At 49.6% G+C, this 13,653-nt stretch overlaps 1 protein-coding gene across 1 annotated transcript in view; it reads left to right on the top strand.

Moving 5' to 3' along the window:
• Positions 1–13,513, top strand: part of ORC2 (origin recognition complex subunit 2) — a 29,881-nt gene extending 16,368 nt beyond the window's left edge. The window contains exons 12-16 of the mRNA XM_077319120.1: positions 3,045–3,191; positions 5,306–5,477; positions 6,740–6,801; positions 11,404–11,522; positions 13,016–13,513. Of these exons, the coding sequence (XP_077175235.1) occupies positions 3,045–3,191; positions 5,306–5,477; positions 6,740–6,801; positions 11,404–11,522; positions 13,016–13,099 (584 nt within the window). The 3' untranslated portion in view covers positions 13,100–13,513. The remainder of the gene's footprint in view (positions 1–3,044; positions 3,192–5,305; positions 5,478–6,739; positions 6,802–11,403; positions 11,523–13,015) is intronic.
• Positions 13,514–13,653: the final 140 nt, after the last annotated feature.

The raw sequence follows: 13,653 nt of genomic DNA, 5'->3' as shown, positions 1-13,653 counted from the left end.
TGTAGCTCCTTGAGGAGTCCTTGAGATGTGCTGCAGGAGAGGGTTTTCAGCTGACAGGAGAACCTTACAGTTGACTTTCATAGCATAGATATGTAAAGAATTCTGATGCTAAGGATCATTCTTAAAATTATTGTTGTTGTTGTTGTTGTTGTTTTCGATTTATTCCGAGACCAGCTCCTATAAAACCCCCATTAAAATAATGTTCCTGTGAAGGTGCTGATGAATTCAGAGCCATGAGGTGCTTCTTTTTTCAAAATGAAAGGGCGACATCTTGCATGGATTTTGGCTCAGGTTCTGTGCAGACAGATGGAAGCTCGGTGTGGCCTCTGCCTGCGGATGTTCCGAATACAAACAGTTCCTGTTGGCTGAAAATGGATCTTTGAATGTGCAAAATGTGCAACTGAAATGAAAGATTTCACCCAAATCTAATACTGTGTTCTTATCTCATACGGTGGTTACTAATTTTAAAGCAGTTTTATTAAATAACTAGTAAAAAAGCCCATTGTATTCCAAATACAATGGGCACTAGCAGGGGGGGGGGAGAGCGAGGGACTGGCGAGGGCAGGGTGAGGAAAGGTGGCTTACCGGAGAGAGGGCTGCAGCGACGGCGGGCGGCTCCTTCGCGGCGGGCGGCTCCTTCGCGGCGGGCGGCTCCTTCGGCGGGCGGCTCCCTCGCGCTGTCTTCTTGCCGGCGGCCATCTTCTTGTGCTGGCGGTGTGTTCTTAGAGGCCGGGGGCTCCCTGGCCGCCGGCCTGATGCGGCGGAGGCGCTTTGCGCCTCTGTCGCGTCAGGCCGCCGGCAAGGAAGCAACTGCGAGCCGCGTGAACCGCGGCTCGCAGTTGCTTCCTTGTCAGTGGGGTGGGAATCGGCCGGGCCAATCGGCAGGTGCTTCACGCCTGCCGATTGGCCCGGCCGATGGTCTGTCCAGAGGAAGGGGCCAATCGGCACCCTTCCTCATCCCAGACAGAGCCCGCCCTAACTCCTCCCACACAGCCCTTACGGCTTTATTTAGTGCGCCGCGGGCTGTGTTAAGATAATTGGGGAGCTGAATGATGCTGGTGAGAGAGGTCAAATTGCAAAGAGCAGCTTTTTGCAACAGTTAAATAGATCATTTTCAACCAGGGTTGCTAGTAACCCCAGAGTTACTCCAGAGCCCTGGAGGGGTTGCTCCAGTTGCAGGGGGTGGGGGACTTAATTTTCATGTACATATGTATGTAAGTGGACTAACCCGGAGAGGGGTCAGAATGGCTTTATTCTCATCTGTCTGGTCTACGGTGGCCTTGTTGAATTCATACACAATCATGGGGTGGATTTGAGAGACCACCTCTCTGCCTCTGCCCCTCAAAGAGCCTTATACTCCCACCACCTCCAACTGGCTCCAGAGAAGCGCGTCGGACCTCAACCAGGGCCAGAGCCTCCTCGGTCCTGGCCCCCACCTGGAGGAACGATCTCCCGGAGGAGATCCACAAGTCCATTACATTGCCATAACCTTACAGTCACATTATCATCACAAATAAAACAAATTGTGAGGAATATGGATATTGTCAGGATCAGCCCTCTGATCTCTGACATGATTTGTGGTTGACCAGAGATTTGTGGTTGACCATGTTGGTTTGATGTGTGTTGTTTGAAGAACCTTTTGTAACCTTTTTTACAACGCTGTACAATTTCACACTGCTTTGTGTATCCTTTCATGCTGTGCCACTTTCCTGCAAATGTTGCTCTGTGCTTTGTTATCTGAAAGGGAGGGCGCTGGTCCCCCAAGGCCAGCCGGGCCAGAGACGGTCTGGTAGGAAGCCCAGGATGGCACCTGTGAGGGGGGGGGGGTAATTCTACCCTGGGAAAGAGGGGGCAATTGGGCAGGAAGGATGCATTGATAACTGCTTGCTTGCCATGTATCAATTAGAGTGTTCAGATCTACTGCCAATAAAGCTTTCTGTAAATCCAGAAGCCTGGTTGTGAGTCTGAATGCCTTTGACAGATATACGAGTTGAACAAGGTTAGCATGAACAGTGAGATAAAAAATCTATGTCCTTGTTGAGTCCTGGGTAGATCATAGTTTTGAGTGTTGTAATAAATTGCAGTGTAATGGAATTTTGAGTTTGACTCCCTGGCCTTGGGACAAGAAAGTTACCACAATTGTATGGAGACAGGTGGGGCAAGCAGCAGATGGTGAGAGCCTCTGATCACTGACAAAGGCAGTTTGGCTTCTCCTTGTGTTTTTGTAAACTACACTGAATTCCAGGGGATTGATTGGCTGTTTTGACAGAGGATTATCATTGTCTGTATTTGATTGTGTGACACAGTCTACTATTGTAACATAATTTATTTTTGCTATATATTCCCTGTCATGTAAGGGGTTCATAGTCTGAGGAAGAGTGCTTGCACTCGAAAGCTCACGCTCTGAATAAACCTTTGTTGGTCTTAAAGGGGCTACTGGACTCTGATTTTATTGTGCTACTTTAGACCAACACGGCTACCCATTTGAATCTATTCTTATTTATTTAATAATAATCATTTTATTAGTGATGCCAAGCACACTGTGAACATGTGACTTTTGGGGGCAGGTCAGGGAAACATGGCCAGCTGGCATCACTTCCGGGGTTACTCAAAGTCTGCAGAATATTTCAGGGGTTACTGCAAGGTCAAAAGGTTGAGAAAGGGTGAATTAATGAATTTCCTAATCACTAACCAAATCCCCCCTCCAATTTCCCCCCCCAAGAAGATTAAAGATTTTGCAATAAAATGTTGAACAGGCCTTTGAATTGTAGCTGTAAGGAAATGTTACAGAACAGATAAAAATGGAATGTCCGTCTCCCTCCATTTGAACATCTAGGGTACGTGACGGTTTACTCACTGAGTAGGCCCAGATGCTCAAATGAAAAGCTGATAGGCATATTCAGACAAATGCTGTAAAGTCCATTTGGTGTGGCTTTGAGAGCTGATGAATAGCCTGGAGCACCGGTTATTCCTTGGACTACGTTTAATCTTACTTGACACCCTGGTTTTTCTCATGGGCTGCTGCTGCTCCTCTCTTTGGCCAGATCCTTCCCTGGACCTCTACCTGCTCATCCATAACCTGGACAGCCCGATGCTGAGAGGAGACCGAAGCCAGCAGGCCCTGGGACAGCTGGCTTCCCTGCCCAACGTCTACCTCATAGCTACGATTGACCACATCAACGCAGCTCTCAGTGAGTCCGTGGAGCCTTCAGGGGCTTCCCTGCTCCCCTGTTTGAGTCTTCAGAGGCAAATGAGACCAGTAGTCATTTTTACTTTTCTAGGGTTGTTCCCCCAAATGCCAGTCCAGTGGGTTTTTTTTAACTATCCCCTCGAGTCTTTTGAGGCTGGATGGGTAGTGATGCTGTTGCCTTTGAGTGGGACTGCAGTGGTCGCCTTTCCACTGTGGGGGGTGGGAGGAGCGGTCATGGAGGAAATGGTTTGGGAATACACTGCCATTTTCTGGTGTTGCGCATTTTAAAATGCTCTGCCATGTGGAGGAGTAGACTTCTAGGCCCCACTTGGGGTGTCCAAGTGGCTGAGAATGGCCTCCCCTTCCTCTCCCCACAACAGGCCCCTTGTGAGGCAGGTGGGGCTGAGAGAGGCCAAGGTCACCCAGCTGGCCTCCTGTAGAGGAGGAGGAGGAGGGGGGGTCAGACCTGGTTCTCCAGAGTCTGCTGCTTTTAGCCACTACCCCATCCTGTCTCCATTCTGAACACATCTGATCCTCTGGAATTAATAGAGCAAAAGTTTCAGTGAGAACAAAATGCACGCTTGTACTTTGTATGCTTTGGGTTGGAAGAATTTGGTTGTAAAAGTCATGTCTGTTGTTGGTTAATGGCAAAATAGAGCTGGCAGATCCCATCCTGAGGAGGGACAGTGATGTCCCGGAGGCAAGTCTAGGCTTTAAATATACAAAGTGCCCAGCTGGGTGTCATCTGCACATTGATGATAGTACCAGCTGTCCCAAAGGGTGCATAAAGAGGGCGCATGTTGAATAATGTGGGGGAGAGGACTGCGCCCTGCAGGACTGTAAGAACGCGAGAACTCTTCCCCCACGGCAACCCTCTGGGTCCAGTTCTGGAGGAAGGAGAATATCCAGCTTAGAGCTGTGCCCCGTATCCCCGTAAAAGAACCAGCACAGCCGAACCGCCCCGGTCCAGCTGGCAACGGAGATTATCAGGGCGTCCAATGCCGTCTCCACCCCGTGGCCCCCAGGGCGGAAGCCAGACCGATATGGATCGAGAGTCAAAGTATCCTCCAAGAATGCCAGGAGCTGGTCCGCTGTGGCCCTTTCAACCCAGGAACGCTAAGTGCGAAACTGGGTGGGAGCTGGCCGGGTCCTGCGGGTCCAGCGATGTTTTTTTTAGGAGAGGTTGAACCACTGCCCCCTTCAGCTGCTCAGGGAACTCCCCAGTTAAGGGCCAGCCGTTTTACACTCGATGCCAGGACCACCTGTTTTCCCACTGAGTGAATTAAAGCCCTCATCACAAGTGGCCTTGAGTGAGCCGTAAAATGCCAATTCACCCAACCAGATGCCACACGCAATCCATTCAGCATGCAGCCTTAAGTTGGGGTTGGATTGATCTGATAGGCATGGCTCCTAATGTTTTCATAGGAAGACCTAAGCCTTCTAAGCAGGCCTAAGACCTGCATACTGCAGCTCAGCAACTCAACAGTTCTTAGACATTGGACATGATCCAGGCATTGAAATTAATAATATTGAGACTGGAAACGGATGTAAAGCTTCCGCTAAGACTTTGAGTACTCAAATTATTTTTTGGTCTTTGATTTGTCTTTGATTTCATCAGTTTTATGTAGCCTTCATTGTGCTTTGTTTTTGCTTGTGTACTAAATAAAAATCCTTGCTTGGAAGCCAATGCCTCATACTGACTGGCCCGGCTTTCCCTCCAAAGAAAGCACCTATTGCTTTTCTTCTCCCATTGCATTCTGACAACAATCCCGGGCCTAAGGTCAGGCTGAACGATTACGATGTGGCTCAAGGTAGCCCACCAGAGCAAGAATTTGGTACTGAATCTCCCTGACCCCAGGCCAGCTGCACCATGTTGAATTGCGTGTTTACATCTTGGAAAGCTCTCCTATGCAGGAAAAGTTTGAAGCTCTCATCCAGATGTCATTTTCATGCTTTTTGGTATCCATTGAAATGCCACTTCAAGGATAAAGAATTCAAAGCTGGCGTGGTAATTTGTGGGGAAGATGAGGCCCTCTCCCCCCAAAACTTGGCCATTGAGCCACATCATTTTATACATTTCCCCCTTGGCTTATTGTGGTCTTCTTTTGTCTGCAGTGTGGGATCAGGCAAAACAAAGCCTCTATAACTGGCTGTGGTATGAAACGACTACCTACAGCCCTTACCTTGAAGAGACGTCCTATGAGAACTCCATGCTGCTAAGGCAGTCTGGGTCCTTGGTGCTCAGCGCACTCACGCATGTTCTGCACAGTCTCACTTCTAACGCCAGGTAAGGACTCAGGCAGCCACTTGGGAGATCGGCGGCCTTCGTAGAAAGCGGGAGCTGTTTTTCTCACTAACTGGTTGTGTTGGATTCAGGTGGGCAGCCAGATTGGTGTGGAGCAGCAGAAGGACCTTTGAGTCCAGTGACACCTTTAAGATCAACAAGTCCCACTCTGGGGATACGCTTTCATGGGAATGCAGCCTTTTCCAGCTCTCAGAAAGCTTCTGCCCAGGATTAAACCCTGCTGGGTCTGAACGGGCTGCCTGAAACTAAATCTCACAAAGATGGAGGTCCTCCCCTGCCTAGACAGAGTGCAAATGACCCTCTCATGCTCCTTCAGGAATTTGGGGTAACCTTTGAGGCCAAATATTTTATCATCTGCACCAGGCAGAGCTACTCCCAAACTCCTGAAGACCTGGTTACAGTGACCCTGCCAGACTGGAGTACGGCGACTGACTCTGCCCTCGGCCCTGCTCTGGAAATTACAACTGGGATGGAAAACAGCTGCCCAATGGAGGGTTCCTTTTCCACCTGCCTCCCAACAGCTGCATTGGTTGCCAGTGGGGTTCTGGATCAGGTTCCAGGTGCTGGTCTTGACCTCTGCAGTCTGGGGCCAGTAGATCGGGGGGACCCGCTCTCCCCATACGTCCCCCGGAGAGCATTACATTTGGCGAACGCCAGCTGACTGGTGATCTCTGGGCCCAAAGGTGCCTGCCTGGCCTCAACTAGAGCTAGGCCTTTCTGGCCTTGCTTCCAGACTGGCAGAATGAGCTGCCTGCCGAGCTCCAGCCCTGACGGGACGGTCGGATTTCCTCAGGGCCTGTAACATGGGGCCCTCCCGCCAGGCCTTTCTACAGACCTTACCTGCCCCCTCTTTGTTTTCAGAGAACCTTAAAAATGCATCCTGCTTCCTTCTTCTTGTTTAATGTTTATTTGCATATTCTGTTCATAACTGCCCAAAGATAAAGCATGCCTCAGAAAAGGCCAGTGGGGGTTAAAGAGGGTTTGGGTGAGAGTAGTAGGGAAGGTGATGCATAAATATCTGTCTTGTTTGTTTGTTTGTTTATTATTTGAGCTTCATGCCCACTATTCTCATGACTGGCTTGTTCCAGGGCTGAATGGGACCACTTTTGATTTTTGTCTGGTTTGTTCTGCAATGAATTTTAAAGACTCTTTTAAAAATGTATCTCTATGGTAGTTCTATGCTGAAAGTGAAAATTTCTTTATCTTATTTAAACACATTTTGTCTTTTTAAAAAAAACCCTCAGGGGTATTTTCAGGCTTCTGGTGCAGCATCAACTGGAGAATAAAGATAACCCCTCATACCCAGGTAACTAGTGTGATATTGTCACAAATTCTGGCGTGTGTTTTATTTTCAAGAGGAAAAGCTTAGAGTATTGCTGTCACTATCAAAATTAGTGATTTGAGGCTGGTTTTCTAGATAAGCAAAAAATGTCTTGCCAATTCTAAACTGCATTGCTGTAAAACTAATAGGAAGTGATATTAAAACCTCACATATTTTGTAGAGCGCCCCATGCTGAGCTGTGACTTCAGAGATGTGACTTCTGGACCTTCTCCTTCAGTGGGGGAAGTCCTCCAGGAATGATCAGGTCAGGGCTCCACTGGCTCCGGGCAGGGCCTTTACTGGACTGTAGTGGGCTGACCCTGTCCAGGCCAGTTAGCCCTCCTGTTCCAGCAGCACCTCCATTGCGAAGCTCCATAACTGCAGAGCGGTGGATTTTCAGGAATTGGAAATGGAAGAGCACCGTTTTCCATGCAGAGCCAGTGTGGTGTAGTGTTTAGGAACGTAGACTTCTAATCTGGCGAGCCGGGTTCGATTCCCCACTCCTCCCCCACATGCAGCCAGTTGCGTGACCTTGGGCTAGTCACAGCACTGATAAAGCTGTTCTGACCAAGCAGGAATCTTCTTAAAACTGGACCCATGAGCTAGTTTCATTCTGTACCCACAACTACTGAATGCTTTGCTGGTGTTGCGCTAAGTCACAGCTGACTTATGGCCACCATGTGGGGTGGGGGCCAAACTGTGCTGGGTGGGGGCTCAAGGGAACTGTAGAGAGCCAGTTAGGTGTAGTGGTTAGGAGTGCAGAGCAAGAGTGTAAAACTCTCAAAAAATATATAACCCACACCATGAGGAAAGCAAGGAGTAATACTAATGAGTTCTGGATGCCCCAACTTTTGTATTTAAGATCACAATACAAAAAATTAATTAAACAAAAAAAGCTCGAACATGCCAAATCCTTATGGAAAGAATTAGATCGGGCGGTTTCTGAGAAAAACGACTCACGCTTTTGGGCACTAGTCTCCAATAGTTTAAACACCTGGTCCCATCATCTGGAGGCTCAAATACCAGCTAAAGATTGGGACCTGCATTTTAGCAAGGTCTTTGGAGCCCATTTGGCTTCACCCCCAACAGCCATGTCACATTTACAACATATCCCTCCTGATCTAACAGATCTCCCAGTTTGGCCCACAGTTTCAGAGGCTGAAATCAAAGGCCTGATCTCCTCATTGACATCTGGTAAGTCCCCAGGGGAAGATCTGATCCCTACAGATCTTTATAAAGCCTTTCCATCATGGTGGTCTCCTATATTAGCAAAAACCTTCTCGCAAATTAACAATACAGGCCAAATCCCCCCTGGATGGAAACTTAGCATTGTTGTGCCCATTTACAAAAAAGGGGACAAATCAGCTCCAAATAACTATAGGCCTATTAGTTTGTTGGACATAGCAGCAAAACTGTACAGTAAGTACTTACTGATTAAGCTGGAGTGCAGAGTTCTAATCTGGCATGCCAGGTTCGATTCTGCGCTCCCCACATGCAGCCAGCTGGGTGACCTTGGGCTCGCCATGGTGCTGATAAAACTGTTCTGACCGGGCAGTGATATCAGCGCTCTCTCAGCCTCCCCTCCCTCACAGGGTATCTGTTGTGGGGAGAGGAAAAGGAAGGCGACTGGAAGCTGCTTTGAGATTCCTTCGGGTAGAGTAAAGCGGCATATGAGAACCAACTCTTCCATTGGAGAAGAAGGCTTCTTCTCTATCTACCTCCAAGATGAAGAAGCATCTAAAGGAGAAGTGCGCGGAGGGAGGGAAGGAGTGTGCATGGAGCCATTCCCTCGGCCTGAGGGGTCCCATACTCGTAATGCTCGATCTGTTGGCCGCATTTATTTATTTGTTTATTTGATTTCTATACCGCCCTTCCATATGGCTCAGGGCGGTTTACATACAATATGGGGGATACATGGAACAAATTAATATATAACATAAACCAGTACAACAACAATAATCTAAATAACACAATTTCAGTGATCTTAAACAACATAACAGGAACGGAACTTATCTAAGGCCCTTAGAGAGCACAGACTGGTTCAGGCCATGGAGAGGATGTCTGAGGGGGGACCCGTTGTTGGTCTCAGGCAAATGCCTGGTGGAGGAGCTCCCTTTTGCAGGCCCTGCGGAATTTTGGGAGTTCGGGTAGGGCCCTGATCTCTTCAGGGAGCTCGTTCCACCAGGTGGGGGCCAGGACAGAAAAAGCTCTGGCCCTCGTTGAGGACCGACGTGGTTCTTTGAGGCCAGGGATCTGCAGCCAGTTGGCGGTGGCAGAGCGTAATGCTCTTTTGGGGATATAGGTGGAGAGATGGTCTCTCAGGTACGCTGGGCCCAAACTGAAGGTAAGAACCAAAACCTTAAGCCCAATCCGGAATTCAATTGGGAGCCAGTTGAGTTGTGAAGTATAGGCCAGATGTGAGACCTCCATGGGGCATTTGTGAGAATCCTGGCCACTGCATTCTGCGTCAATTGCAGTTTGACGTGGTTGACCATGAGTTGTTGGCCCACCACCAGGGCTGGAATTAGAGGGACAGCCCTTCAATGGCTGCATTCCATTCTCTGGAACCAAACATAGAGGGGTAGCGGTGGGAGAGGAATTGTCGCATCCCTATTGACTCCCTTGGGGGGGTCCCACAGGGAGCGGTCCTCTCCTTCACATTGGCACAGCTGGTCCAGAGCTACTATCACCAGTATGCGGATGACACCCAGCTCTGTGTCCTCATGGATGGTGACCCAGGACCCCCCCCCCCCCGGATACATTCGCCAGATGTTTGGAAGCTGGTTAGGGGCTAAAACTCAACCCCTCCTAGACGGAGGCTGGGCAGGAAGGAGGCAGGACAGGAAGTGTGTCTGCCCACCTTAGCTTCAGAAAGGAGTCTGGGTGTGACTCTAGATGCCTCCTTACCTGTGGAGGCCCAGGTCACGGGGGTAGTTCGTAAAGGTGTTTTACCATCTGCACCAGGCGACGCTACTAGTGCCCTACGTGTCTCGGACTACTTGGCCACAGTGATCCATGACTGGACCTCTAGATTGGACGTCTGTAACTCTCTCTTTGCTGGCCTGCCCTTGTCCTTGACCCGGAAACCACAGCGGGTATAAAATGCAGCTGCCAGGCTACCGTGGAGGACCCATATCCAGCCTGTGCTGAGGCAGCTGCACTGCTTGCCGGACTTGGCCCAGATCAGGTTTAAGGTTTTGGCATTGACCTTCAAGGCCATCTGCAGAAAGCTTACACTCCCCGCAGCGCCCTCCACTCTGCTGCTGCTAATCTTCTGGCACTTCCTGGCTGTAAGGAAGTCTGCCTGGCCTCAACGAGGTCCAGTGCTTTTTCAGTCCTGGCCCCAACCTGGTGGAAGGAGCTCCCGGGAGAGCCGAGTTCTGCAGGGCCTGAAAAATGGAAATCTTCCACCAGGCCCTCGGTTGAAGCCAGAGCTAAGATCAACGTGGCCCCTCCTCAAGCTGGAGCAATTGCATCGTTTTATCCCACGCTTGGGCGGTCTGTTCAGGAGATTTTTGGCTGCTATACTTGGAAGGTTAATTAGGGGGTTTCTTGGCATTTAAATGGACTAAATAGGTCTTATTGTCAACCGTCATGAGTCTCTGGAGAAGGGATATAAATCTATAATTAAATAAGTGTGGTATGGTTTATATTGTCAGAGCTGGTCTGATGATTTGTTACAGGACTGACCCTGGATCTGCTTTGGAAAGACTAGATTTCACTAGTTGCATTACAGTATTTTGCTGACTAGGGGCAGGTTACCTAGATTGGGACAATGAGAAACCTTTGGTTGAAGGCTTGAAAGGTAGATACCATCTTTAAGATCGGAAGGGAACAACTAAACTTCCAGGGTACTTCTCAGAACCTTTTAGAAACAAAGAGGAGAAAAGGGACCAAACATTCACTTCTACACAGAACGACAGACATTTTAAATCAAAGACTTATCAGTTTTTGGGGCCTGTTAATTGCAAGGAAGCCAGGGCGACCGCCGTGAGGGAGAGGACCCTTTTTGCTTACCAAGCTCAATGCAAATCCTTCAGGCCCTGCCCTGGAGGGCCCAGGCTAGCCTGGTCTTGTCAGGTCTCAGAAACTAAGCTGGTTAGTCCTTGGATGGAGACAACTCGGAATAGCCCAGGGTTGATACACAGAGGCCGGCAAATGACAAACCACCTTTGTATTGCAGTCTACCAAACATAGAAGCTTCCACTACAGATTACTGGTTTCTGTCCTGTCAGCACATGGTTATAAAATAATTTTTTTCACTTGCCCAACATAACTTGTTCCATCACCAGTCCCCCCTATCCCTGGTAGGACAGACAATGCAGCACTTGTTTAGCCATCGCTGTGCAAATTCCACTATCTGATGTCAGACCTGCCAGCAAGGCTTCTGATTAACTGCTGGAGCTCGGACTGTGTGTGCCTGAAGGGAGGCTTTCCCACCAGGCTTATGTCAGAACTCCAGAGGTGCCTTTAGGTTAATAAAGGTTGGAGACTCTGGTTTATATAAATAACTTGGGGGGAAGTACATGATACGAAGTGTCTAAAAGCTCTAATGCTGGGTATTTTGTCACTTGTCTCTCCTAATAGGGCTTCCCTTCCAAGATTTCTACCAACAGTGTCGAGAAGCCTTCTTGGTCAACAGTGACCTAACTCTCAGGGCCCAACTGACAGAATTCAGGGATCATAAGCTCATTCGGACCAAAAGGGTATGTGAAGCCTGGTGATAGGGGCATGTCCGTGCTGCTGGGAGAAACTCAGAACTACCATGGTCAATTTGCCCTCTAAATTGCCCTCTAAATTAAGACCAAAATGCCACTGAAGCTACTGAAGCTACTGAAACAAGCAAAGACTTAAGCGTATTTGGTGATTAATACTATACCAATCTTATGGCATGCTAACTCAGTATTCCCTGTTTCTGAGGAAGAAATCTAAACCGCTCCTGCAGAGCAGTAAAAATAAAACAGTAAGGGGTAGGTGGGAGGAGAAAGGGGCAGAGCGAGTCCGTGATAAAAACTCGCGGCTCCCAATCAGACGCTCTGAGTGTCACTCCACCCCCAACTGCCCCACCCCCCAACATGGCCCATCTTCCCCCATGGCGGCCATTCCTGCGCTGGCCTCCGACAGAGGAGGTGGGCCATGCAGAGGCCTCGCCCTGGCCAAAGGGCCCTGGGCCTGGCCCCGGGCTGAGGCCTCCTACGAGCCAGCCGGGGCCTTCTGCCGGGCCCAGCCAAAGTCCCTGAGCCCACAAGAAGGCTGGAGGAGGCTGGCTGGCTTCCCGCAGCCTTCTGGTGACTCCAGGGACCCACCAGAAGCTCGGGGGACCCTGGAGAGCCACCCGACGGCACCGACCTTCTGCCAGGCCCAGGGGCAGTCTTGCCGCCTCCTGGACGCGGCGAGGCTGTCCCTGGGCCCGGCAGAAGCCCCGTGGAGCCTGCAGAGCCGCCCGACGCCCTGGCCTTCTGCCCAGCCCAGGGACGTGAGGGTGCCCCTGGCCCCGGAGCCCTTCCCGGAGCCACCTCCAGAACCCTCGGTCAGGTAAGCTGGCAAGGGGAGCCCTCCTCTGCCCCTCCCCCTTGCCTCTTCTCCCCTTTCAAGGCCCATATTTGTAAATGGGTTTTGATACTAGTGAGGAAATAATAATACGCCACTGTTTCAAGGAGCATGTCCATTTTGGCGCACTGGAAGATACTGGCAGATATTTCTGTCAATCAGTGAGATTCCTGCCAAATCCCCCCCATTCACCTGACTCCTTATCGATTGGGTTTGGAATAGATTCCAGGCATACTCCAGGTCTTTGACAGAACAGCCAGGTCCAGTTTTCCTCTTTAATATTCCTGCCCAGCCCCCCTCGCTGCCTGTTCCCACGCCTTCAGGCACTCCCTCCCCCAACGCCTGCCCCTTCTGTTACCAGAGAAAAGGCAAAAGGCAGGATACTCTATTTCAGGATGGACATAGGAGTCCAGAGCTCACTTGGAACTAAAGGCTAAGGTGAAAGACAGTGGAAGAATAACACGGCTAGCAGTTAATGAGCTCACAACCTCCCCCCCCCCTTCTCATACCCCCATGCATGGCACAATGTCCCCGCCCTGGCTGGGCCAGAGCAGATGGTTGCACAAGTGCCCCCCCCCCCCCCCCGAGTAGCCCTTGACATCTCATCGTGCCTTCGCCATGGTGTAATATGTACTGTCTTTGCTTTCAGGGTGCCGATGGAGTGGAATATTTATTAATTCCTGTGGATATTGGGACCTTGGTGGACTTTTTAGAAAAAGATAGTGACGTGTGAAGTCCTTCCTGTTCTGATAGAGCTGCCCTCACTCGAAGAACGCTGAAATACTTCATGCTGTGTTGCCATTTCCAAATCTCAGGAGTCTGCCTAGAACAATGGAGCGAAGCCAACCTCTAGCTCTGCTCAGGTTTCCCTTCCTGCCCTTTTAACTCTAGACAAAGGAAATGTCAGTCGCCAATAGCTGTGTGCCTTTCAGTTCTTGAGCCTGCTGGAGTAACTTAACTCTGGAAAAGACGCCTGGTGGCCAGCAGCTCTAGATCAAGATTTCCAGCAAGGAGTCTGAACATGGACAAGAAAGAGCAAAAGATGGAAGTCTTGAATAGGAACATTTTTAGCCTTAATAAAAATCTTATTGGTGACATCAGAAGTAAAAAGAGAGAGTACTTGAAATATATATTTTTAATTGTGCAATTGTTCTTTGTGTGCAGTTCCATCATGCCCCCCCCCCCCCCGCGGTTTCTTGTCTTCAAACGTGCAATTTCAAAGTGTTGGGGAAAGGCTGACAGAAATTGGAGGTGGGGGTAGTGAGTTTACACTGCTGTGTTGGGTTC

Source organism: Paroedura picta, chromosome 2 (assembly GCF_049243985.1).
Source record: "Paroedura picta isolate Pp20150507F chromosome 2, Ppicta_v3.0, whole genome shotgun sequence".
In the NCBI taxonomy this organism is placed as follows: Eukaryota; Metazoa; Chordata; class Lepidosauria; order Squamata; family Gekkonidae; genus Paroedura; species Paroedura picta.
The sequence above is the reverse complement of the archived record's forward strand: the minus strand, read 5'-3'. Positions and strand labels throughout refer to the sequence as shown.